Source organism: Coloeus monedula, assembly GCF_965178545.1.
Source record: "Coloeus monedula genome assembly, chromosome: 9".
NCBI lineage: Eukaryota > Metazoa > Chordata > Aves > Passeriformes > Corvidae > Coloeus > Coloeus monedula.
The window spans coordinates 1,095,410-1,122,834 of record NC_138789.1 but is presented as its reverse complement, the minus strand read 5'-3'; the positions used below and the strand labels follow the sequence as shown (position 1 = coordinate 1,122,834).

Here is a 27,425-nt window from a genome sequence, read left to right as displayed (position 1 = left end):
GCCTTTTTAGAAGCACTTTGAGAAAGACCCTTTTACCCTCTGTAGAGTACACTGTGGAACCTCAGCCAGGCCAAGGGTAACTTTTCTTTGATCATGAAATGTGGTCGTCTAAGCAGTGGTAACATGAAATAAAAAGTGAAATCAGAAGTAAAAAAAAAAGTAAAAAGCCTTCTCAGTGTTACTCAAACTTAAACTAAACTGTGACTTTGATGTTCTTGGGCTTCATGTAGAGTGCTTATTGAAGCCTTTCTCTGTATTGTTAGGTCTGTACAGAGCTGTGGTCCAACCCCTGGCCACACCAATAAAAATAGTTTTGAGTAGCAGTTAACCCGTAACTGGTTTTGCACGTTGCTTTGTGCTGTAACTTGAGACTTGGTTAATCTTTCTGTGTGTTCCCTGGCTGAAAGGGGTGGTCTGTGTGAGTCAGTGATCAGTGTAATGACAGCTGCGTTGGGAAGGGGATGGAGGGATCTCTCTGTACCGTCAGGTGATGAAAAAGGAGGGGAGAATCCCGGTGATCATCTCTGTCCTCATGCAGAGAGCAGTGTCTTGCCTAAAGTTCCGTCCTGTCCAAAGTGCTGTTGTGCTGAATGCCTGCCTTGGTGCAGCTGGGCTCACATTATCCGAGCTGAGTCACTCCTCAGTGGTACCAAGTGCTCTCCAAGGGCTCTTTCAAGAGCAGGGTCTGTGTGGGTGCCCAGCCTGGCAGAGTCAGCAGGAGTTACAAAGCACACTAGAAAGCTGCAGCAAGCAAACCCAGGAGGGCTTCAGCTCCTGCACCGTCTGCCTGCGTTTTCTGTCCTCCTGCCCTTCTGTGCTCCCAGCCCAGAACGAGATGGCAGTGTGTTAGTGGGAACTTGTGCAAGCACGGCTTGCAGAGCTGACCAGAAACCTACCTCACCTTCTCAGCTTTCCCTGCTCATTATGGCTTGTGCCACTGGCGCGAGCCACATCGTCATCCGTGGGATTTATTCATCTTTACTCCTGACGTTCCATAAAGCCTGCTTTACCAGGCTGCCTAATTCAAGGCATTTGGCCAAAGCACTGCTGCCACATTAGCAGCAAAAGGCTCCACCAGGAGAAGGAGGACCATTGCTGGAAGGGGTGGGAGACCCAGTAACAGTAGACCCAGTTAAAACTGGGGTTCTCAATACTGCTGGGCTTGCCACAGTCTTGAAAACGTGGACTCCAGGGCCTCAGGGGATAACAGCTATGAGCAATAGATGAGGATCAAGTCAGGAGTTACTTTAAAGAACTCATCTGAGCCCGTGGGACCAGATGGGCTGCAGCCAAAGGTGATCAGCAACCCCTGGGATCAAGAAGCAGAAGAAAAAAGCCAGCTCACTTTTTCCTGGTGGAGTCTGTGTCTCATTTTCACAGGAGTATCTCCGTGTTCATTGCTCCTTGTGCTTCCTTGAGTCTTCATTGCTCTGGATGGAAATTGTAGCAGAGTTGTGGTATAGGTACATGTTGTCATTCCAGACTTCTGTCCTGAGCAGCATGATGTCCACAAAGCATGAGAGGCAGCGTCAGTATTTGATGCAGAATTTGTGTTGCAGTATCTGAGCTGTTTCTGGGGTTATTCTTCCACAATTTGTTGTGGCTTCTTGAACACGGTCATTTTTACATAGTTGCTTCTGTTGTTTTGGAAAAGTCTAACTCACTACTGAATAAAGAAGTTATTTTTTTATTTGATGGAGGTTTTAGGGTAACTCCCTCTCTGTTCCAGGGAGCAGTGATACTGTTTCCCATATATACACTTAAGTAAGGAAGTTTTTGCATCTGCAGCTGTCAGGAATGTACTTTGGCTGATGAATGCAGCCTAGCTTAAAGGCGAGATCCCATAGTGGGTCAGTTAAGCTTTATTGGTCTGCCAGAGCAGATTATCATTTTATTTAACCAGAGAAGTAGTTTTCATTGTTACTTTATTGCCAAGGGTCTGTCAGCGTTTCCATTATAAACCCCCTATTTTCAGGGATTTGAGTAGACTTGAGATTTAAGTGTTCTGGTCTAAAACTTGGCAAGCCTGTTCGTAGTTCACCAGCGGATATTTTCTTTATGAGATTTTAAAACAGTCAGCTGTTTCTTAAATTGTAGTGAAGGCAAGAGGGCTTTTTCCTCTTGGTTGAACAGATAGGACTGTTTTTTTCCATCTCATTTATTGCAACTAGATTTATAAAAAATAATCCCCTATTCTGTTGTTTAAAAAGGGAAGAAAGGGGGAGGAGAAAAAGGACTATCTTCCTGCTGCCCTGTTCTGTTTGCCATGCCTCAAACCCTTCCCTTTGGCCTGTGTTTGGTGAAGTCCCACCCACCCTCTCGGTCCCTTCTCTCCTCCTCTTTGCTTATTTCCCTTCAGTGTATTTACACTCTCACTGCGTTGAGTTGCAGGGTTTGCTCTCCTTGCTCCATTCCTCCTCTTCGCTTTCCTGTCTCATGCTTCCAGCACTCGATTCTGATGAATCTGCCTGTATCATCTATCTCCAAAAGGCAGCTCTGAGGTACTCTTAAGTGATACAAAATACCTGTAGTAAATAGAGACTTTACTTGTATATAGTAATATACTTTGCTACTTAACTGAAGAGCACGTGCATGACTCTTAGTTGAGTACTGCAGATTTTCAGTGCTTTTCTGAGACGTTGCTGTGTCTCTAGAGCAAAGTACTTTTGCATTCCTTTTTTTTTTTTTTTTTTAACCAAATCTTTAATGTAGACTGAAAAAAAGTGAAGTGTGATTGGCACAGAACGGCCCTGTGGGTTTTCATGGCTGGGCTCTTTTAGTCATTTCCTGAGAGCTTGGTGCAGAGATGTGACAGCCCAGGAAGCAACAGCAAGCTCAGCAGGGCTTCGTGTGCTGTTAGAAGTCGGTGTGCTACAGGTGAGGGCACGTCCTTCTCGTGGAGATGTAGGAAATACCCGGTTCTGGGATTGGTGCTCAAGGTCTCTAGGAAGAACCTCTGCTGTTTTGCAACTCACAGCCATGAACAAAGTAAGTGGGGATGTAAAGTGGTGAGTGAGGAACTACGGCTACGTGACCACTAAGCAACAAGGAATGTAAGTGAAGCGCCGGAATCCAAAGGGTAGAAAATGAGTGCTTTCAAAAAGCATCACAGTCTCTCTCCCAGGACCTTCAGGAGGTCTTTGTCAGAACAAGATGCTGGCACAGCTGCCCTGAAGGACTATCATTGGTACCACCGAATGAAAAGCAAGAAGCTGAATAAACAGATGAGCTTTGACTCCGAGAAACCTCTCGGAGCGTACAGGTGGCAGACACATCCTTGGCTTCCCTGGAGGGTAAGCAAAAGAGAGGGCTCCTCCAGTTTGGAAGGGGAATGCAGTGACCCAAATCTTTCCAAAAGTTCTGCGAGCGTGGATGCTACCAGTGCTGACGATCTCCAGGAAGAGCCACCCGGGACGCTCTTCCCGACAAGGAGCAGGCCATTGCGGGTTCCCTTCAGCCGCTCTCTGTCCGAGCCCGTGCCGCAGCCCAGGAGCAGCAATGCCAGGCCGTTCCTGCAAGCCGGGCGCTCGCTGGATGCCGAGCAGCAGGGCTACTTCATCCGTGGCATCTTCTCCTCTCTCTCAAGTGGCTTTTCAAAGATACTGGGCCGAAAAGGGGACCCTGCCAGGGAGTGCATAACTGAAGGGACAACAGAGGACAGTCGAATTGTTTGGAGCGCAGGTAATGAACTCACTTTTGATTTGTTCCACTTCTGTTTGTGTAACAGGTGAGTGCAGTGAGACATACGATAGTTGTTTAAGCTGTTTCGTAACTTGGCTTTATTAACATGATGTTGGTGATGCTCTGATGTTCTGTCTTGATTTTTAAAAAGCAACTGAATAAAAGGGTCTTTTCCTGATAAGGGAGTGGTATGAGATGTTTTGGTGTGTGCTTTAGAAGTTGGAGGTCCCTTTAAAACAAGCATCAGCCGGTGGTAGCAGTAGCATTTCCTTCCCAAGTGCACCCTGTGTGTGGTGTACGCAGTCCTGCAGGCACAGTACTCTCTGTGCTGTTGTGCTGCCTTGGTTGACTTATCAAGCCTGCTCCTGTCAATGAAGTACTTGGGAGAGAGAGAAATTTAGCTGTCTTTTAAACAGAGCTCCAGACAGTGGAATGGATCTAGTTCCTCATACCAGATTCTCCATTTCGTAATCAAGCAGCTGAATTGGTGTCTGCTCTCTGGTAGATGCCAAGGACAGCCGTGTTGCAAGGGATTGCAAGGGATTGAGGTCAGCAAGATGCCAGTCTGAGATTTCATTTAAATCTACCCTGCTGATAACAACACTCTTAAGGCAGGGTGGGAAGAAAGAGGGAGGGAAAGGGGATACACTTGCCTTTTTCCTGAGACTTTTCTGAAACTTTCTAGTGGGCTACCCAGCTTGAACCCGGTAACTGATGATGCCTGGAAAAAAATCCACCAAGTTTAAATTTGTAATGAAACCAAAAATAAACCTTCCTTCTCCCCAAAACCTCAGCACTTTCCAGAGTCCTCCAGATTGTCATGTTAAAAACATGATAACATCTGGATATGGTTGAGGCTGCTGGACAAGTCATCAGTATTCCAAAACATTCAGCAGTACCAATGAAAGAAGAGTATACTATGTCTGCAGGTGTGTTCAGTCTTTCAGTCCTGGTGAATGTCCCTGACAGGACTGTGTTTGCTATTGCAAGCTGTCACGTTGCTTGAAAACAAAAACAAATGACCAAAAAGAAGAAATAACTAAGAAGGACTATATCTGTTCAAGCCTATCTATTTACAGTCACTGATTCATTTCTCCAAGACCTTTCTCAATAGGAATGTGGCTTGATGATGCTTAATAAATTGTGTGGAACACGGGGGGGGGGGGGGGGGGGGGGGGGGGCGGTGAAGAAAGTAACAGAACTCCTTTTTTTCCTTTTTCTTTTCTGTTGAGGTCTTCTCATTAAGCAGTTGGTTGGGGGTTTTTTCTCTCCTCTGTATTTATTCAGATGAGGAACAAAGGTTTCTACTACAGGCTCTCACTGTTGTTGAGACCTTCTGGAAGGTATTCTGTGTGATATGAGCATATTGGATCAAAATCCCACAGTATATGAAGGGCAGAGCATCCTTCTTTCCTCTGCTCTGGTGCTCTTTGATACCAATGGTTCTCTCCTAAGTATTGCCAGTGGCTGCATTATTGGGATGCTTTGCTTTTAGTAGTGTGTAAAGTAAACAAAGGAAAAGTATTATTTGTGGGAAGGCATCACTTGGTAAATACTTTGTGTCAGCTATGGGACAGTGACAGAGCCTTTTGCCTCTTTGGGGTGGGCCAAACCTCTGTCTGAGCCTGCCAAAACTGGTTTTGCAAAGAGACTCACAATTCAGGAACTGAGAGAAAAACAATGGGTCTCTAGATTAAAAGTCAAACTCTCTCGAGGGAGGAAATTGTAGCTGAGAAGGTGTTTGGGGAAATAAGATTGATGAAGTCACCCATAAAATCACTTGCAACAGCCAGGTCCTGCTTGGGCCACTTCACAGGAAAACAGAGCTTTTGGTGGGATGGACAAACGACTCCCTGGGGTTTCTTTTCACCCCTTGCCATCACAGGCGTTCAATGTCTGATCCCTCAAGTGGGTGACAGCTTGTGTTTAACAGAACCAGTTCGCCCTGTAAGAGGTGCAGCTGTGTGGGATACACAGTCAGAGGACAACTCATTGCTCTCCACTGGTTTTATTTTTCCGTAAAGAAGTGCTGCCTATGCCTTAATTAGCTGGAGCTGCTGGGCAGAGGCTCCTGCCCCATGCAGGACTGTGGGCTGAGAGCTGCTAAAACAGTGGCAAAACTTGTGAGCTCCTGGGGTTTAGATCTGAGGTCTGAGGGAAGTGACTTGAAGAGAAAAGGGGTGACAGAAATACATATCTGTCGTGTTCTTCAACCACAGTCGAGATGCTCAGAAGGGATCAAATCTTGTGTTCTTCCAAAAACCACAGGAGTTTAGTTCTGTGGGGGTCACTGAATTGTCCACTGACTGTTTTGGTGCTTGGGTGGGCAGAGAGTGTCTTTCCGTGCCTAAAGTCCTGTTTACTGTTCAAGGAAAAACCCAAGAAAATGAATGTATTCCTGTCCATGAGAAGCAGAACTTGTTAATCCTCGTGCAGCTGAGATCTGTGGTAAAAGTGCTCAGGCACTTAAACTAGGCACAGGATGGTGTGAGACATGGGGTTTCTCCAAAGTATGCAAACAGCTTTACACGGAAAAGCTTCATCAAAAGTCCCCCAGGAAATTCTTGTCACAATGACTGAAACCCAAGAGACCTTTTCTGTGTTGTGAAATCCGCAGTGGGAGAGGCATGCTTTGGACTTGAACCAGGAGAACCCAGGGGTGCACGTTCCATCTCTCTTCTGTCCAAGGAGCCAAGTCCTCTACTTCCACAGCCTCACTCAATTAAAACTCTGAAATGCTTGGAGGTTATCAACTTTTTTTAAAAGTTTGTCTTTCCTTCTAATGCTTGCCTGGCCTCTTGTGTTTTGCTTCATCTCTGTGACGGAATTGCAGAGGGGTTGCCTTCTTCAGGAAATGCTTAACTCCCGAAAGAGAACCAGTTGTTTTCATGGCAGCTTGAAGAGGGAAGTGGGATTTAAAAAGAAAAGAATAAACAAGATCTGGATAAATATTTTCCAGTTGGTCTCACAGTCTAGGAAGCATGTTCAGACACTGTTTCATCGGTTCTTGGCTGGGGAAAACCCTCCTGGATGGACTCACTCATCCTCTCAGGCGATGAAAGGATGCTGAACCCCGGGAGAGCTGCTCTGAGCTGCTCTGCCCAGAGCCCTGGCGAGATGCAGAGGCTCCCCGGCGTGCATGGCAAGCTGTCTGCATCCTGCTGCAGCGTGGGTTTGGGGAGGAAGGGCACAGATGGAGTGGACAATTAGCAGGAATAGCAGAGCTCTCTCCTGGTGTGCTGTGTGGCTGTGCCCAGGAGCAGCCTGGGCTGGCTTTGGGTGTGAATGAAGTGCTTTTGGTGCGCATCTGCTGATTTCTAACCACTCCTAGAGCCAGGTGTTTGGAACCAGCATTCCCACTGGCATCTGCAAAGCCTGAAGGTAAAAGGTCTTTTACTCATTTTTATTATTATTTACTACTTAAGAAATCTAAGAACATGTTAATTTCTAGTAAATTTGTCAGCTTGAGGAAGGAGAAGTGTCATTCTGATAAACTTGTTGATTGAGAACATACTATGATATGGGTAGAAAGAAGATAAGGAAGGAGCTATGCAGGCAAAGCCTTGGACACCAGGGCTGTGGGTGAGCAGCTGCACCTGTTCTTATTATTTCTGAGTGTTACCAGTGACCCTTTCACACTCTTGGGAATGGGTTTGTGAGAGGGTTCTCAGATAACATTTATTTCACTGTTGCTTATCTGGATCTCAGGGTGCTGTGCGTTTAATTGTAGACTGATGACAAAATAATCCTTCAGCAGAATGCCTTACCTATATCTTCCCTGGATATCTCTGTTTTGGTTTGAGGGGGTGAGGGTAAACACTGATTTCTTTTATTTAGTGTGTGTTTAGTTTTCACAATTGGCCCCTTGTTAATATTTTTATAAAGACAATTCTTCAGAATTCCTTCCTTCGCTTTTGTCGCCTGGATAAAAATATGTTTCTCCAGTCTTTTAATTTTGATTTCAAGCTTTCATTCATTTTATAGAGGATTTTTTGTGCCTTGAGTGAGAGAGAATATTTTATATCCTTGCTTCTTCAGAATTGTTTGGGGGTTTTTATTATTCACTACAGGTATCTGAACTCTGTGCTCTTTTTAATATCTTTACACTCTAGGTTTATTAAATTTTATTTCTTATATATTTCCATATAAACTTATCTAGACATTTGTATTTTCCCATTTATAACTCAAAACCGAGACAGGTCCCTGTTCAATTTCTTTCAGCAATTCCCAAAATACAAAGCTGTTTCTTCCTGAGTAGGAATTTAGTATTTATTACTCATTGGAGCAGCTTTTCTGTATTCATGTTTTTAAAACCACTTGCTCGTTTTAGAAGCCCTTCTACTGACTCATGTTCCTCCACTCCCAAATCTTTTCTCCTCTTAAGTAGTTTATTTTTGGTGAGGTTTTTATTTAGGGACGTTTTACACAATTGGGCTTATTCATGTGTTCCTTTAAGTGCTGTACTAATGCCTTGTGCTGTGAAACCTGATGTTGTTGTTGAAAGGTGTAGCCTTAATGTTCAAACTCCTTCACCTTTAATTATCAGAGCAGATTCAAGATAGCTGCTTGTACAAAATCCCTTGTTGCCTTGAACTGTAGGTTTGTGTAGTTATAAACCTGAAAATAACACATTGCTGTCCGGTTTCTCTCTCTTTTTTAAACTGTAGTGTGCTCTCGTGGTAGTAAATGTTGTGTTAGCATGGTATATTTGTGATTACAGGGGTGTGGGGATGCACAGTGAGCATTGCTGGCATTTGGTAGCTTTAAGTATCTCTTAAACATCCCTCCCCACTGCTTCCTTTTGCCTGGTTCATCCCAGGCGTTGTAACGTTTAATGTGGGCAATAGGCTAGCGCTGTGCAGCTGAATATTTATGAGCCCAACACGAGATAATTAGCCATAATATCCGAAGCCAATAAAATTGTGCTTATCTGATTTTAATTCCACTTAACGGATGGTGTCTCTGTGCAAGTAGTTGCGGTCACTTCAGCATTGGCTGGTGATTTCCACGCATTTAGTCCCCAGACCACTTAGTCAGAACCAAAAATTCACACTCGGTGGGATGAATGAGGATGTTTCTATTTGTGAGAGCTATTTCCTGACTCATGAAATCATGGCAAGTGAGTGGCAGGGTGTCACGTTCCAGGCTGCTTTTTGTTGTTTCTGCAGTCAGTATCCGTGGGGCCGTCGGGATGATGTGCTTCATGCTGCTCGTGTGGAGGAGTCTGGCAGCTGGCGCATGCAGGAATATTATCTGTGATTACCTTGATCATGAGAAATTACTGCGTGGGAATTATCTGAGGAGAGGGTAATCGTGTCCTGGAGACGTCTTGTCTCCTGTGTTTTCTTTGCAGGGAGAGAGGGGTTTGGAGAGATGCAGCTTTCTTAGAGGCAGCCAAAGAGTAGAAGTGTGGAGATTAGGAGAAAGGGCTCCTGGTGAAGTAAAGCTCTGGGGTTTTGGGGAGAAGCTTTTCCTTTGATAACAGGCCAGACAGGGTCAGAAAGAGGTGGCTGGAGGAGGAAAAACAGTCTTTGCTTTCCAAAGGAGAAGCTGTGTCTGCAGCGGGCGGATTTGGAGTCTTTGACAAAGCTCTGTGTTCCAACGGTGGAGCCTCCAGAAAGAGAAGCCTCAGCTGCGAGACCCAACGGGGAAGGATGTCCCAGAGGGCAGCAGGAGATGCTTGTGGCCCAGGGCTGTCTGCGGGATGTCAGCACCTGCCCCACAGCCCAGGAGGGGCCCAGACTGGTCCTTGCCAATCCCCTCGAGGGGTCAGCAAGCCCAGGCTTTGTCAGTATGAAAGAAACTGTGGTAGACTCTTCTCAAAATTCTGTGTTCTTCTTAAAGACAGGCCTAAATCGCAGCTGCCAGAGGGTACAGAAAGGGGAACTGTACCCAGTGGTTCGGTTCCTGCTAAGCTTATTTGACACTGGAAATGGGAGCCTTAACTCTTCCTGACACACGTACATTTGGGCCTTGCAGGGAGAGGGTAAGTTCTGCCGTGGTAAAATTTTCTTCAGGCAAAGCTCCCTGGTTTGCATTTCCACAAGTGCTGCCCGTAATGGAACTTGGCGCGAGATGAGAATCGCCTGCGTGCTTACAAAACGAGCGCTTCCTAGGCACATTGACCCTTTTTTCCTTAAAATAACAAACCCGGAGGAAAGTATTTGGGTTTTAGGCCTTTGGTTTTTTTCCAAATAACGAATGGTGCAGATTTGCAGTGCTAACAGTATGTGATTTAGGACTCAAAGCAATGGCATTTTATAAGTAAACATGTGCAAGATTATCTCTGTGCACTTATTTATCCCATTACTTTGGTATAGGGTTACTTGATTGCTTGCTTTAACTAATTAACTTGTATTATCGTTCAGCCTTACGCTTTCTGTGGTGATACATTCTCTGTGGTAGTTACTCAAGAGGCTCTTTAGACTCTTCTGAAATAAATACTTCAGAATCCTGTAAAACATCACTTGTTTAAAGGAAGCTGTTTATGTAAACAATAGGCTAATGCATGAAACTCTTGACATGTTAGCATCGAAACCAACTGTCCCCCAAGTGGTTTTGTTCTTACTCTGAGGAAAGCTGAAGCTCGACATCCGGTTTTCTGTGGGCGAGAGAACTTTTTACAAGTTACGGGACCGCTTGTTCAAATGAAGTTAAAAAATATTTCCTACGAAGGTGACAAAAAAAAATTACTGAAATAGCTTCTTAAGGAAGCTCATGTTTTAGAGAGCAGGCATTCTCTCTCTTTGTCCCTTATGGGGAATGAGCTAGTCATTTAAATCTGCACTTGGTATAGAAGATCCTTCTCAAAACACAGGCATTTAGTAAGGACTAGGGGTTATGGTTTTAAACTGAAAGAGGGCAGGTGTAGTTTCCATATTCAGAAGAGATTCTTCCCTGTGAAGGTGGGGAGGGCCTGGCGCAGGGTGCCCAGAGAAAGTGTCGCTGCCCCTGGATCCCTTGAAGCATCCAAGGCCAGATCGGCCGGAGCTTGGAGCAACCAGATCTAGTGGAAGGTGTCCCTGCCCATGGCAGGGGGTGGAACAAAATGATCTTTAAAGTCCCTTCCAACCCAAACCACTCTGGGATTCTATGGTTCTGTGAAAAACCACTCGCCTGAAAATTGCTGCAGAGAGGAGCCAGATGAGTGACAGTGATGTGTGAGAACAGGAGTGAGCAAACGCACTTCTGCAGTCAAATGCGTTTATTTGTGTCAGCTGTCACCACACATCGCTACCGATGCTGTCTGTAGGTTTGAGACTTAGGGGATCAGAATTACGTGGGGTTTTGAGGTTTGAATTCTAGTTCTTGAGATTGGTTGATTGTGCAAAGACCTCTGATTCTTTTTGCCCTTTCTTGCCACAGATAAATCCCTCTTTCTAAGAAGTTAAGTGCGAGAGAGTACCCTGTCAAATGCAATGGCAAGTTGTAAACAGGCCTGCTTATTCATTTTATGTCTGACTTCAGCTGCTTTTGCATGTTTTATAGGTATTGAAGAGCTTTCCTGTATCCTGTACTCTGACTCTACTCCCAAGTAAAATCTTCTGAGATGATCAGATATTTCTGTGATGATGGTATGGTCAGAGTTTTAGCTGCATCTCACTCATCCTAAGATGAGTTGCTGTCTATTTTCTTCTACTTACGTCTATGAATTTACAACCCATTTTCATAGAAAAAAATAGTAGCCCTTTTGATGTAGATACCCTTAAAAGCAATTTTCCTCTAACAGTCATTTAGTAACACAGATGCTTTGGCAGGCAGGTTTGGCAAGTTTTGACAAAGCACTACAAAGAATCTGCCGAACTTTAAACTCATGCAGTGTGTCTCCATCTACCTTGTCTTTCCTGTTAGCTCTGGCTGCACTTGTACACAAGAAGAGGCTTTGTTGGCAGCGCAGATCCAGGCAGTGCCACTGAGGGGGAGCTGCCTGTGAAGGGAAGAAGGTGAACACACAGACCCAAACAGCTCCCGGTTGCCTTCAGTTACCTCCGCTCACGCAACGCTTTTTTTAACATCACTGCTGGGGTATTTTGGCTGTGTCCTGTATAAATAGCCTCTCTCAGTAACCAGTTCCTCTGCCAGCTTTATGAAGCAGTGAATCCTTGCATGCCTGGTGTACCATGGTGCTGCTTTTGCAGGCTGGGCTGGCTGAGAGCATGGTGCTCAGCCAGGGGAGGATTTGGGCTGCACTGCGGTTCATTGTAGGTTTCCTGTCAGCTCTCCTGTAGCTGATAAAAGGAGCATGGTTCAAGCCACTGATGTCCTCTATGGCGGCCTGTTCCTTTACTGAGGTAGTACTTAAACAATAATGAAACTTACTCTTACAGAAATTAGGACAAAGTTTTGAAAAGGAATGGGGAAGGAAGGGATAAGTGTTCAGGCTGTTGTGGCAGAGACAAATCATTGTCTCCATGTTGGTTTTCATTATTTCCAGCTGTGACTTCTGCCCCCACTTGCATATGCAACAACATATGATAATCTGGCTCTTCTTTATGGCATCCCAGTGTTAGGCCTGACCTGTGTCAGTAAAAGCCTTTCGGTCCAGAAGATTTGGTTGGCAGCACGGGCATCTAGGAGAGTGTTGAGTACCCTGGCAGGGTGGAAGGTGAGGCCCCTGTGCCTTTGTGGGGTTAGGCATCAAGAGGTTTGTGCATCTTTTATATGTCTTTTTTATACCTTTACTATTAATACATAATCTCAAGGAAATGTCCGAGGTGGTCACCCTGGTCCTTCAGCAAAGTCAAAGTATGTGATTAATGCTAAGGAAAGAGCAAACCTACATATGTCAGGAAAAGGTAGTGCAAAGTTCTCTGTCTTGGCTTTGCCCAGGCAAATCCTGTGCATGGCCAAAATCAGGCTGGTGCCCTCCCACACATTTGAGTGCTGGTGGGCACAGGCCAGGGCTGGGGAGCTGGGACTGCTGTGGGGTCTGCCCAGACCCAACGCAGCACTGCTAATGAGGTGTTCCCCCTCCTCACACAGACGTGACTGCTGTGTTCCCTGCTTTAGCTGTGCTAACAAGGTGTTTTCAGCTGGTGTATGCACAGCAGCAGGGAGCCACAAAACCTGCCCGAGGAGCTTGTTATTATAATGACAGTTCCTTAGCTCCTGCTTGGATATACTCTAAAAGGGGAAGACTTCTTTCCAGGAAATACGTTTTCCCTTCTTCATCGGGGAGTTTCTTCTGAGCTTTCCATGAATGCTTCATGCCTACAAGCAGAAGTGGAGGCCCTTAAATATAATTGTAAAATGCCATTGGTTTTTGTTTCTGGGGGGAATTGTCCGTGTAGAGCAGGAGTTTTGAGTTAGTTTGACATAAGACATGAATGGGTCAAACATATCAATTGAAAAATTTGTGTTTGCACAGGAACCAAAACAATTTATTGGGTGGGTATGTGGCATCTTGTAGAGCCAGCAGCCACCAAGTGCAGGAGCCTGGCTGTGCTGTGCAGCATGTGTGCCCAGACTTCCACCACCTTCCTGCTGTTACTGTGGAAACTATAATTTCCACCCTGGCCCTGAAACAGGGGGTTTCTATCTGCAAAAGGGGACAAGGTCTGCAGATGAGAAGGAAATACTCCTGTGCAGTATGAAGCCAGCTGGGGCACTGACTGTACTGGGTTTGCATGGTTGTGCTTGATGTGGAGTTCCATATTCAAATGGATGTTGATGTGTTTGTTGTCATTTTAATGGTAAAAATCCAGGTGGGTGTGTTGTATATGCACTTAGACATATGGACCTGAGGAGACCTGTCCTGAGAAATGGAAGCTAGGGAACGCAAGGGAAAGGAAAACATCCTTAGAGAGTCGGACATTTCTGAATTGTCAGGTACACAGATGGAAAAAAGTGACAGTGTAAAGGCTCATCAGACTCCCTCCCTGCCCCCGACTGGCCTGGCCTGAATTAAAAACACATACAGCAATCTCCACTCTGAATAACTTCTGCATGGCTATATAATTTCAAAGAGAAACGCTTTCAGGGTGATGATAGGTTTTGTCTACATCTGTAATGTCTCATTTGTCTTTGGATACCCAACAGCCTTCGCTTTGTTTATTCAGAGCTAAGCAAACATGAGGCTGAATGTACTTTTCAATGATCAATGTAAATCAACTTGAAAAATGGAAATCATTACGAAACATACACACACGTATATATTTAGCGAGGTTTGCTAGATTGATTGCTCCTAAACCTAGAGCTTGGCTCCTCTTACGTGCAGGGAATTCACAAAGAGACAGCCATAGCCCAGGGACAGTGAAGTGTGGTCACTGATGGATAAAATAAAATTCAAGTCTGTTTGCATTTTAATGGATTTTAATCACATGAGAGTTTGGAGGGGAAAAAAAATAGATTTTTTTTTTCTTTTCATCATTTTTTCTGGTTGCTTCAGGACTAACAAAAGTGGTCCCAGGTACTGAGATACCATTTGCAGCCCTTGTGCTCCTGTTGAAAAAGGCTTTTGCAAAGACAAGGGATGTGCACAATCATCATTAGTCACTGAGAGCAGGACAAATAGTGCTGGTCTGTAGATGTGGCAAGGAAAGCAGAGCTTAAAGTTTTTGGCAGACTAAGTAGTGAGGAGGAAATGAACAAGATGCCATGGATGGTTTTTATCACCAGAGATTTACAAAAATAGGCTTGACATCCGTCAGGGGTTGGGGGGTAGGGTACCATCCAGCTCTAACCATGTGGAAGCAGCACCATCTGTCTCTGGCAAGCTAAAACTCTTGAAAAAAGGGAGTTGTTCCTTAGTCTTTCACTCTGTGGTGCTGCCTCTCATCTGTTTGTCATTCCTGCTGTCTGTGGCACGATCTCCGTGCGTATTTTAAACGTTCTTGCTTCGTGCTGCTGGCAGGGACCAGCTCTGCCCGGCTCACCACTCCTTCCTGCTGTCCCTGCTGCTGCTGCCTCATTCCTGCTTTGTCAGCCGCTTGTTTCCTCTGGAACCCCATTCCTTGTGCCATAATATTGGGTGAGATTTATCCCTCAACCCTCAGAAATAATTTTTTGTTCAGGAACACCATTAGGACAGCTAAGCCAGGTATTTTGTGATAATACTGTCACTAAAAAGGAAAGAAAAAAAGAGAAGGGGGAGCAGAGTGGGTGTAAAATGCCAAGGTATTTCATGAAGGGCAGAAAATAGAGAAGCTCAAGCTTTTTGCCCCGTATTTTCTTTTGTTATGTCACTAAGTGGGATGTTTGTGTCTGTTTATACTCCGATTTCTTGTGTGTTTTGAAATCTCATTGTACTCGGTGGAAAATTGGCTGCTTAAGTAAAGGCATGTTAAGGACAGCTCTCTACAGTAGCTGGAAGGAAATGCTTCTCAAATGTATTGTCCAAGTTGGTTCTAGTTAATAGTCTCTTGGGTATGTGAACTTTCCTTGGCTCCTCCACCCATCTTCTGGCAGCAAACAGAATTCTTAGCATTTCAATTTAAAAATAAAATAATTAATAAAAACCTGGGCTGCCCTTCTAAGTTGTTTCCCAATAGGAGTGAAATGTACTTCAGTAATAACTCATAAACCCACTGGTGTGGGTTGATTATTCCTGCTGGGGAGGGGATCCCCACTAAACAGCAACATAAAGCAATTCTCTTCAAAATATTACAATTACTGCATTTCTATAAAAAGCCTCCTCTCCCCTTTTCCCTGCTCTGGTTGGATTTACTGTTATGAGATGCAATTGCTCAGCAGGACTGCTAATTAGATGTTACCAGGCCTGTTTGTGCAAGGTTGTGACCTATAAATTTCTGTTTAGCATTGCTGGAGGACAGACATTTTCTCTCCACTGGTTATTATTTATCCTTGCTGAGTTCATGTGTTCTCCTTCTGGGATTTTGGAGAGGGCCACCTGTGGCTCTACCCTTCGGACAGAAGGGGGTTTGGATGTGCCGTGGGAGCTTTGTGATGTCAGTTTGCAAAGCATACAGCAGGGAAGACGTCTGGGAACAAGTGCATGTTTGTGCTTAGGCATGAGATGTAAATATAAACTAAAATATAATTTAAAATATAGATTTACAGTACAAAAATCTGGCTCAAAATTACAAATCAGCTAAAAAGCAGCGTAGTGAAGAACACGACGTTTGGTCTTCAGGAGCTTTGTATTTTACAACTCTTGGGGAACAGAGCAGGAGTAAGGAGGAAGAAAGTAAGTAGGTGAGGGCTCAAGGGTAGAGAGTGTTTGGGGTGAGGATGTGGCCTTTATTCGTCACAGCCTAAGCTACTGGAAAGAGGAGGAAGCATTAAGTAGAGGGAAAACCCAGCTGAAGAGTACCTGAAATGCTGCACCCTGCCTCCAGATCCTTTTAATTAGCCAGCCCATCCTCAAAGGGTACATTAATCATACTGCTTGGGGTTTGCCAAAAGCACAGGGAACCTGCTCCACCTGTTGAGGTGGTACCTCAGGAGCCTTGAGCACGGCATGGCAGAAATGTCCAAACCAAGAAACGTCCTTCCTCTGGCACAGGGTTAGTTCAGCACCTGCAGTTCTCTGCCTGGTGCTGTTACTTCTTCCTGTGTTGCCTCTTTCTTTCACGGCTGGTTTCCCACAACACGGAATCCTAAAGTGGCTGGGGTTGGGTGGGATCTTAAAGATCATCCAGTTCCAGCCCTCTGCTGTGGGCAAGGACATCTTCCTCTCGACGGGGTTGCTCCGAGCCCTGTCCAACCTGGTTTTTGAAACTTCCACACGGCTTCTCCGGGCAATATCACGTGGAGTAGGCAAGAAGAAAGAAATCACCCACTATATGCTGAAATTTTGGAACAAAATTAAGCTTGATTTGCCAATCCTGGCATTGTGTGGTAATGAGGAGAGCAAAGCACTCTGAGTCAGGAGGCTCCTGAGCCTTGATGCCAGCCTGCAGCTCAATGTCCTGCTTTGACCATGGTGGTGGTGACCTCCTTATGCTTAACCAAAGGGGATTTTTCTGCCCAAGCCGGCTTTCCCTCCCTAAACCAGGTGCAATAGCTGGGTTAAATTACACAGGGAAACCAACCTCACATAACCCTTAACTGAAGGTTAAAGGGTAGAGCTGATGAAAGAGGTACTACAGGTCGTTGCTGTACTGCATGAAGTGTGGGATTCAGGTTATTTGCCATAAGACATCTCTTTGCATAAATCTAAATATGGCTCAGGATCCCCATTGCACTTTTATAAGACCCAGTCTCCTTCCTGTAAAGTTTTGTGTCTGAACTATCATTAAATGATGAAAAAGGTCCAATCTTTTGTTTATTAGCGTTGATTTACTGAGATGCACGGAGACTTTTCAGATGTTGGTGAGGAAAATGGAATGAGGAGCATTCTGGTGCTTTTGCTTTTAAGTAGGCCAGATTAACGAATTGGTATGTAATAAACTGGTGGTTCCAGGTTCTTCTGAAGACATTTTGAAGGTGCCAGAAGGAAGCAGAATGGGTCTGTCTAAATAGCATGGGGAGTACTGCAGGGCTTCTTGTACATTATATTTGAATCACTTGAGGAGGTGCCTTACTAAGTCATTTGTTTTAGGTGGTTAAAATATGAAAGCTAACTTTAGCCTATATGCCTGAATGACCTGGTTAATATGCAAAAAAATGCACATTATTGCAGCAGGTTTTAGTGTCCTGTGAACTCTCCCTTTGACAAGGGAAATAAGCTCCCCTCTATGCGACGTCAGCAATGCTCACAACTCCTCTTTTCCCTTTTCCCCCAAGTCTGTCGAGGCAAGAAAGAACCCAAACCCAAAAGAAGCACCTAATTGCTTCTTGTGTCTACCCCAGCCATGAGGAAACATTCAGGCTGAAAATAGCTAGAACTGTACAGCAGCAGCCAGCTGTGCAGTGGTGGCAGGGTGAGCGAGCATTTAAAGCATCATGTGCGATCGTTGTGGGGTTTTTTTTCATATTACTCTTCTTTTTTCCTTTATCCTTTCTTGTCATAAACACCACCACACACAGGAAGGGCTGGTTTGAGATCACCTAGGGTGTGTTTCTGTAGAGGTGGGTTTCAGAGAAGGGGAATTCAGCAACCCTGCCATTGCTCTGGCAAATGAAGTTTATAGGGTGGTATCAGTGACAATGAAAATACCTGCTTTCTGGAAAGGAAGCCAAAGATGAAAGCTTGTAAAAGAGACAAGCCTGCATGGTATAGTTTGGGCTGCGCTGGAAGACAGCGGGTTTGCTTGTCAGTCGTTCATCTGGAACTTGTTGTGGGCACTGTCCCATCACCTGCTCTGTTCCCGGGGCTCCTCCTTGTCTCTGCAGAAACGCTTCCCTGCCTTTGCCATTCCCATTCCTCCCTCCTCGACAGGAGAGAGCAGAAGGGTCCTGCTCTCTTGAGAGAGGTCTGTGACAGATGAATGTCAGCTGGCTGATGCCTTCTTGGCAAGGCTGGGGGTAAAGGGGTCTGCGAGCTGTGGTGTTGGTGCTTTTGCCAAGCTCTGTGCACTGCTTGTGCCACACACCCTTAATTTTGACCTCAAGCACACTGGTACGTTTTTGTGTGTGTGCACCAAAAATATGTGCAGGAACTGAGGAGCTTTTGCCTTCAAATTGTTTTGTTGGGGTTTTTTCTGCACAGCTGCCTTGGGCCAAGGTCCTTTTTAAGTTCAGGACATTTTTTTCTTTTGTCCTCTTCCTGCACTGCTGCAAAAAATAAAGAATAAAGAGGGAACAGCCCACTCTGGATGCCTGCTGCTGAAGAGGCTGTGAGATGGAGATTAGGGGTTGGTGAGAGCAAGCACTGCAGAGGAGAGAACAAGGTGAAGGGCATAGAGCTGGGTAAAAAAAGGACCATGCATAAATTAAGAAGAAAAACTGCAGACTTTTTTTTCTCCCACGAATAATTAACTTTTCTGCTATTCTCCACTTTTCTGCTTTCTAAACCTCTCACGAAAGCCTCTCCTTGCTTTGGGGAGAAGTGTCACTTGAGAACCTTCTCAGAACTTGGCAGCTATGTAATAGGGGCATGTAATCTTTTATAATCCTCTCTACAGGTTTGTAATAACCGTTTCTGTTTTGAGATTCCAAAGTGTTTTGTAGGCCAAGTGGGAATTCAGCTGTGAGAGAAAAATGTACTTAATATTCAGGAGCAAAGATGAGTGGTCCTGGGCAGGGAACGAGACCTGAATAAGAAGGAAGGGAAACCTGCTTAGCATTGAAGGAAGGGTCACAGCAATGGCTTCAAGCAACTGCGGCTTATTTGAAATCTTAGGTATCCTGGGAACCAAATTGGTTTTTCACACGGGCAGCAGCTTCTGTTGTGGTGATGTCATGAGATTTACAAGGCTGCACAATGAGGCGCTTGTTCGCAGGCAGGGGCGCAGGGAGCACGGGGCGCACCTGCGGGATTTGGGACATCCCCACCTTGATTGGGCTGTGATTTCTGGTTCCGCTTGTTGAGCCACCGAGCGCACGGCGATTGCCTGATTGGAGGCGGCTGGCACTGGTCCACGTGGGAAGGTGCTGATGTCTCCCAACAGGCACATCCTTCACGGTGTGTCTCCTGGACCGGGCTGGGTGCAGCCCACGAGGACGGGGAGCGAGGCGCAGCTGAGGGAAGTGAGGATCAATTACCCTTTGTAAGTTTAGCGGTTAGCAATCGGCTAGGCAGCAAGTAAGAAGCTTAGAGGAGCTCAGTAGTATTCAAGCTAATTGGTGGCTTCAAACTGCTATTAAGAGCTCCCACACCTTTTGCTCAAAGAAGCTGCTTGATGACAGCAAGCTGGTGCAACTTTCTGCTTTCTAATCAAAATTACCCTGCCAGGCCAATCTGAGCTTTTTGCCTAATTTTTGCCTCTGCTGTTAGTTCCTTAGCTCTTATTTTTTAGGACTTTTCAAGAAAGCTTGAGACTGTTGGCACACTCAGCATCTGCTCACTAAACTAGTCGTAAGATTTTAAGACTTGCGGTTTCTTTTTTGGAACAGCTCCATAAATTTTGCTTTTGAAAATAAAATCTCGGTGAAACTGCTCGCATGGTTGTGGCCTAACTGAATTTGTGCTCTCGAGCTTCTGCAGAGCCCTTGGGTACCAGGGAACACTGAGCCCTTTTAGGAAGTATCAGGGGCTGGGGGTGGCAAACGTGTTAGCGCAGGCCTTGGGAAAGGTTTGGGTTTGGAACTGTGCGTGTTACGGGGAAGGGAGAAGGGAAATCTTGGCTGATCTCTGCCGTAGTCTCAGGCCTGGTGTGAAAACTCCTGAGCTGTAGATAGGCACAGTGGTGACGTTGCAAGAACAGGGCAGATGTATTGACTCGGGCCCAAGGGAAGTTGGCAGAGCTGCCTGGGAGCTCAGCTGCAGGAGGGAGGCTGCTGTACCTTGCTCGCTGCCGGCTGACTCCTGTACAAACAAGTCAGATCTGTCCTAGGGGAGGAATTGAAGGGCTGGGAATGATGTCAGCGAGGAGAGGCAGCGAGAGCCCATCCTGCTGGGAGATGCCAGGCTTGTTGAACAGTAGCATTCTGTGTTTTGTCTCCTGCTGGTTGCAGAGGAGACAGCCCTTGGCTGCTAAGGCATTCGCTCATCTGATGGTTTATTGCTTCCCAAGTAAAAATTGCTCCTGCCATATTTTCTTAGTGCAAAAAGTCCGTAGGAAATCCAAGAGTCTGGCTGGTAGCTCTGGTAGTGGACAAAACGTTGATGCTCACTCCTTGAGTTTTAAAGGTTAATCTTTCTTCCTTGGTGCTGAGGTGAGAGACTGCTGCATGTGAGAAGTTCCAAGCAGCCGGGTGACCCTTCTCCCACCCCATCACAGCTCTTGGCAAAGCTTTCAGCGGCGGGTGGGGAAAAGCGATGCCTTTAGCCGTTGGCAGAGGAGACACGCAGTCGTCATTCAGAGGAAGCGAAAATCCTTAAGACCTCACCTGTAAGCAGTGAACAGCAGATACCTTCGACCTCCCATCCCTAAATTTTAAGAGATTCCGTCTCCCAGAGCTGACATACTGATGGTAGGGCAATGGAAGCACACACAGCAAGCATGAAAATTGCCACAGTCACATGTCTTTGAGGACACAGGGCATGAAAACTGCACCTGACTGAACAGTTTTCACTTTAATCTCTCTGTGGCTCATGAGGTTCTTCATTGGGGGAGTGGAAAACCAGTCTTGAGACTGTGTCTGATCACTGCCACTCAATAAAAGAGCAGTGGAAAGTTAATAGGTTCGATTGGCAAGATTGGCCTATGCTAGAAAAATTAAAGATCTTGTGAAGAACATGTGTCACAGTGCCAAATACGTCGGAATCTGAGAAAGTCATGGCACTGGTCATGGCTTCTGCCAGCCTCTAAAATACTGTTTTCACCTACTTAAACCCTTTATGACTTTATTCTGTGCAGAATGGGTTTTCCAGGTAGTGTTTTGGCTGTAAGTGGTTGGCGTGAGAGCTTCTGGGATCCCTGAAACCTGCTGGTTTGACTAAGCTTTCTTTACCTCCTACCCAGGATATCAGATTTCCATACAAGAATTTGGTCATCATTGCACGCAGCTGCTGGAGGAGAGCAACTGGATTCAGCTGGATCAAGGGCTGGCTGGTGCATGTGTACTGAACTTCACCGAGTGTGGCTATTAAATGTAACGGGAGGAATTCACACTAGATACTTACCTCTGTAATAACATCCTACATAAATGGCATGCCTCTCATCCCAAAGGATCTGCTCACGCTTTCTACACTTAAAATGCCACCTGCTTCGCCAGGGATCTGTTGCTGACCATGAAAATGTGGGTACCTCTTGGCTGAAACAGAGCTGTGCCACAGAGTGGTTTAGAGGGGCAAGTGAGCACTGCCGTGCCTCACGGGCAGCTGTGAGAAGCTTCCTAGAAAACCTGCAGTCAGTGGCCACATTGTGCTTTGAAACAAAATGCCAAGATTAATGGTGCCGTTCCTAATGCGTGCTGGTCGTATTTGTAAGTGCATTGTGATTCAGAGAAGAATTAATCAGCCCTGAGAGCACCATGTTTTCTCTGTAGCATGGGAGTCTCTGCGTGGCCACACACAGCGTGTGCTGAGTTTTCCTGATACCACGCCATTAGTCATGAGCATTGTGTTTGCTGTGTTGGGGCAGTGTGGTGGTTGTCCACACAAACCTGGAGGAGGAGGGTCCCTTCCTCTTCCCAGTGAATTTGTACATCATGGTAGGTTTCTCTTTGAACGGTTGTTTTTGATAGTGGCTGTCTGCATTGTTCTGATCTCAGCTGGATCAGAAACCATTGCACGTGGCTGGGAGTTGGTTTGAGATGTAAGAAACGCAAACAAGAGCTCTGGGTATCAGCATGAGAGAAAATAGAAGTTGCCTGGATTGTGCTTTCCCTAGCAGCCCCTCAGTGGCTGACCATCCTCTCTCATCCTCTACCCTCTGTGCAAATGTTGAGATTGTCCCTCTTGCAGCTGGGCCAGGATTGCTCTGACGCCTGCATCTGCTTTCAGGGCAGGGGCCCTTGAATTCCCTTCTACATCCTGCAGATCTTCATCTGAGCATCAACAGCTGTCTGAACTAGGTGCACATGGACACACAACTGTGTGTCACAGAGCTGCTGTTGCTGTTTATTTTCACTGACATTAGTGACTTCTTTTGCACAAATCCTGTCTTGTTCCAAGCTTCGAGGGAATGGAGCATGCTGTGTATTTCCCTTTCTGCCACATCTTCCCCTTCAGTGCCCTTCAGGGGCTTTGAGATGGTGGAAGTTTAGTGAAAGGACTTGTAGCTGGTATTTATCTTTGAAGCTTCATGTCAGTGGTAAGGCTTGTTTCAACTTCTGCTCAAACGTGCTTGATGAAAGTTGGAACTGCTGGTTACTCAAACTGGATTGTGTGGTCATGCACAGCTGGGTAGGTTGGGGTTCTGACAAGCTCTCAGATGACAGCACTTACCTAAAAGGCTTTTCTCTCACCCTGTCTCTATGGCAAGTACATAAAACACTGTGGAAACATTGACATTGTGCAAGCAGACCTGTTGTCAAAAGGTGTTAGGGCTCCTACTAATCTCTCTTCAGGGGAAAAAAATTCCTCCCAGCATACAAACTTGGCCACTACATTAGTTACTCAGCTGCTTGGCAGCTCCTTGTTGGAAATACTAGGAACAGAATACGGACCCTAATAAAGTTGAGGAGAATTTGGCAAGTGCTTCAGTTAGCCCTTGATTTCACCATAGGAATAGTGCAGTTCAGAAAAAGGAGCTCTGAGGTGTGCCAGGGGTGCTCTTGTCATCACTGGGATGGAGGGTTATTTCTGTGTTTCTGTTGATGGTAAGTAGAGAGTGCTTTTTGGCAGAGACTGAAGGCATGGATTTGCCTTTAATGTAGTTCTGTTGGCTTGATTTCTGGTAATTCTGTCCTTCTCACTAGCTCTGAGGAGAGGAGATGCTGCTCTTCTGGTTGTAGAAGAGCTGTTGGGGACTAAATGGCACTGAAACACCCATTATCCCTTGGAAATAATTTTCTGATTCTGGCCATTGCCTGCTTTTTTGGAAAATATTCTCCACTCATGAATGCATTTGGAGTTTTAAGGAAAATAACTGTTGCATGTTTGCAATGGAAGCTTTCAGAAATGTTCCCATCTGACAGCCCTGTTGTGCTCCATCAATACTACTAAACTGCCATCAGTTTTCCTAAGATGGCCTACCCTGTCTGTGGGGATTGGCTTGGCACTGGCTGCTGCTTTCCGTGTTCCCTCGTCCTGCACCACTCAACACTTCTGTTGTTGATGTGTGATTATGGCATCGCTGTCCCTCTATTTCCCCCCTTCTTTAAAAATAAGCCCTGTACTTCAAGAATACTAAGGTACAAGTTGTCATCTGACTGAAAGAAAGGGAGCTTTGTGGGTATTTATAACATGCCTAGTGGCATTTCAGAGCCCTGAGGAAAAACAACGCAGTTTCCAGTCTTCAGCAATGTCTGATGTGGCAGGAGGCAGCGGCAGGGATGTACCAAGAAGGGGATTTTTTCCAAGCTGTTACTTAACTGATATTAGCATTTGAAGGCACATAAGGCCTGACCTTTAATCCTGTGTGTAGACTGGCTGATCTGCTTGCTTGAATGCCTCATTGTAGTGCTGCAGAATGAAGGGATTGCATCAGACCCGAGAGAAATCTTCTGTCACCAGAGCTTGCCTATTTAGGTGTGTGGCTGCACGAGCCCATCCCTCACGTAACATCTGCAGACTCAGAGCTTTCAGATGCACCTCCCTGATCTTCAGCTCCTGTCTGAAGTTGCATTCATCAGTGAGTGATCATTCATCTCCAGAGCTCAAGCCTTGCTGTAGGAGCTGACAGAGAGCAGCCCCGCACTTAGAAAGGACAGTCCTGACCTGCGGTCTTTCCCAAAAGTCTGTTCCGAGTTACACATGGACTTCTTGCAATTCACTTCTGTAGCAATTCAAATGGTGGTTGATTAGTTTTATGGGGCTTCAGTGGAAGAGCTCAGTGGGTTTTATTACATTCACGTGAAAAGTTGGAGCCAAGAACATAAAATGAAAACCAAAGATGAAGAGTACCAGAAAGCAGAACAGGGTTTGTGAGGCGACCAAGTGTGTATGTGATACTGTGCAAAGTCCCAAAGAGTCTTCTGTCTGAACTGGTAACATACTTCAGAATAAATTTTGAAGTCACAGCTGTTGTGAGAGGCTCCAAAGATAGCAGCCATGCAGGAGGGCGAGCTGAGAAATAATTTAAATAGGTGGGACTGATGCACCAAAGCTGCGCTCAGGTCTTTGTTGCCATGAGTTTTCTGGGAACAAGCATTCTGCGTCCGTGTAGTTTGCGATGTGCTTGCAGCGTCAGCTTGGGAGAGGACTGAAGCTCCAGGATCTGATCCTCTGGAAAAGCAGCGTGCTGAAGAGAGCACTTGGTCAGGCTTGCAGGGCTGGTGGGGCTGTGCCCCGACATGCGTTCAGAAGGATCCCAATACAAACACAAAATGCTGTTGCTGTGGTGTTCTCCAGGGCTGATTGACAGCTCCAGACACCAGCATGGCATGTCACCCTGCCAGCAGCCTGTGCAAAGCTGTTCTGACGTAGCCAACCCACTTGGCAACAGAGCCGTGGCTGGCTCACAGTGCCCGATGACTCAGTGAAGTCCTGGAGTTGTTGTTGCAGTGGAAGAAGTCGTTCTGTTCTTCGATTCCTTTGTGCAGCCCATGGATCAGTTGGATGGTATCCTGCCAAGGCCTGTAGTTAGAAGAAATCATAACACAAAAATCTTTTGGGGCTGGGCAAGTCGTGACTGTAGATTCTGTGTCAGAGCCGACAGTCCGGGAGGGTTTTCTTTTGCCCTCAGAAAGTTTGCTGGCAGTTCCAAATACAGTTTACTTGGTTACTGCTCAGCACAGCAGCTGGAGGCACTCTCGCTGCCAGCCCACCCACACGAGCAGGACAGGGCACGCATGCCTCCATCCTTTTCTCCCCCTGCTGATTGATCATGTACTCTACTTGCCCAGGAGACCAGATCCCCAGAGCTCTCCTCTCCCCGTTTCTGTAGCACACTCATGCCAGGAGCTCATGACTTCATCCTCCTCGCTCCTCTGCTCTCTGCCAGGTCTGTCGTGCTGAGGCAGGGGTAGGGCTCATGTGCTGCTGTTTGGGAAGCTAAGGTCTAAGCAGGAGCAGTGGTTTTATTTTACATCTGGTTTGGTTTTTTGGTTGGACACCATGATAAATGTGAGTTGCAGTTAAGTCAAAAATCTACCTGGAGGGTTCGTGTCTGTAAGATGGACTAATACATAACCTGTGGGAGAGTCTGCTGTGCTCCAGGAGTGTGCACAAATGCACTTTTGCTTCACAGAGCTTATGGTGGTTTCCCTTAATTATGCTTACACTTAATTAGAGTTTGGGGCAATTTTGAGACACACAGCCCTAGTTGCCACTCTCACAAACTGAGTTGTGTTGGAGAAGTAACAGTGTGGAGCCTGACTCTGCATCTCAGCTTCTTCCCTGCATTATTTTACCTGAAATTAAGGGTGCAGAGGCGCACTTGTTCGTTATTCAGAGCATCAGGAGCCACGCAGCCCTCTCCTTTCTCTTGCTTAAAGGTTACCTGTTTCAAGCACTTCTCTGAACCATCACAAAAATCTCAACACAGCTGAAAGGCACCTTCCGAGTCTGGCTCTAGAAGCCGACGCATTCCCTGCAGTGCAGATGCAAAGGTGCAGGAAGGGGGCATGAAGATGTTGCAGCGTTTTTGATAACGAGGTGGCACATGCAGGGGCTGCAAGCAGGGAAGTGAGCTGGAGGGGTTCCTTAGTGCAGGTTTACGGCTGGCGTTTGGGCTGGCTCTCCCTGGAAGGTGCTGGGTGATTGAGGATTCGCTGGCCTCTAGTGGTGGCGCTGGGGAGAAGCGACGAGAAGCAGCTGCGTTATCTCCGGGCGTATTACTGTGTGTGCTGAACGGCGGGTAGTGTTGCAAAACATTTTGGGTTTGAACACTCAGTTTGTTCCTGAAACAGCTAAAGGAGGTCCTGGAGTCCCTTGATTTTTGCAGTGTCTGTTTTAGACCCTTGAGAGTTGAGGTATCTACAGTGTCTACGTTGATGGTTTTTAGATCGTTGCAAGCAAGTTGCATAGAACTAGATTGCAAGATAAAAGTGAAACTTAATCTTACAAAGCAACCAGAACTTAATATCAGAACTTTATAAAGAGATGAATCACAGAATCCTAGAATGGCTTGGGATGGAAGGGACCTTGTTGGTAGTGAGAGGCACGACGTCATACGCAGCACAATCATGAGAGACTTACGGGAAATTGATTTTAAAATGAATTTTAATAGATCAGGACCGGGAAACAAACAAGTTGGTTTATTGTTTGGTTTGTGGTTTTGGGGGTTTTTTTTCAAGTATGAGTTTTTGTCACTGTAGTGTCTGTGGCTAAATGAAAATGCACAATTTCATCAAGTAGGTTCCCCACCAAAAGTTGCTAGTAAGCCCTTCTCAATTAAATGCCCATCCCTTTGAATTTTTCCTTCCCTTCTTCAAGCCTGCCTTCCTTGATCCCTATCTTCCTTCCTATATCTCTCCAGTCTCAAATAATCCACTTTATTATATTTATAATATACTTTATTAAGATTTAGAGTACATTCAGAGCAGTACCCCTTTGAACCATGGTTTTGAGAGGGGAGCGGAAGGAAGATTAAGTTTTCATAAAAGCTCTTGGTCTTTTCAATATATTTTTCAGCCTTTGACAAAGACATTTATATTGATCTCTGGTATTGCCACTTTTGTGCCTCCCAGGATTCCCATTTTGCCTTTTAAAATGCTGAAACAGGCCCCACTAAGCACGGAGTGCAGTTGTGGTTCACATCTCGCTGCAGAACGGCAAAAGCAAAGCAGGTGGTTAATGCCACGTGCTAACAATGTCGTGGTTTTCTGTTCCCAGATGTGAAGGGACCACCTACCCACAGACTGTCCTGCGGCCAGTCCCCCTACACCGAGATGACAACATGGGAGAGGAAATACTGCATCCTGACCGACAGCCAGCTGGTGCTGCTCAACAGGGAGAAGGAGGTGAGACAAGCTCACGTTGGCGCCTTAGTATTTGCCTTTTGGCTTTTACTGGTGAAGGACAAGGCAGCTTTCTTCATCTCCCCTTTATTCCACTCCCAAATCCTTTGAAATATGTGCTGATGCCTGAGGTGGCCACCTAAAACACAGAGACTAGACAAGAATAAGAGAATAAAAGGAGGTATTTATTTGAAGGACCTTCAAAGGTAAACCCTGGGCAGTCCAAAGGCTGCACCCAGGATGGACCCTGGGTCACAGGTTCTTCACCCTTTTATAAGTTTGGTCCATTTGCA

At 45.8% G+C, this 27,425-nt stretch overlaps 1 protein-coding gene across 4 annotated transcripts in view; it reads left to right on the top strand.

Annotated features, from left to right (window-relative positions):
• The window catches only part of RASAL2 (RAS protein activator like 2), a gene marked incomplete at its 5' end in the record, with an annotated part of 164,192 nt that overhangs the window by 55,364 nt on the left and 81,403 nt on the right, over positions 1–27,425 (top strand). For 3 of the 4 annotated variants that reach the window (XM_082287500.1, XM_082287499.1, XM_082287498.1), the window contains one exon: positions 27,008–27,135. In XM_082287500.1, the coding sequence (XP_082143626.1) occupies positions 27,064–27,135 (72 nt within the window). Of the gene's footprint in view, positions 1–3,086; positions 3,682–27,007; positions 27,136–27,425 lie in introns of those variants that run through there. The other variant, XM_082287497.1, reaches the window with a different exon arrangement.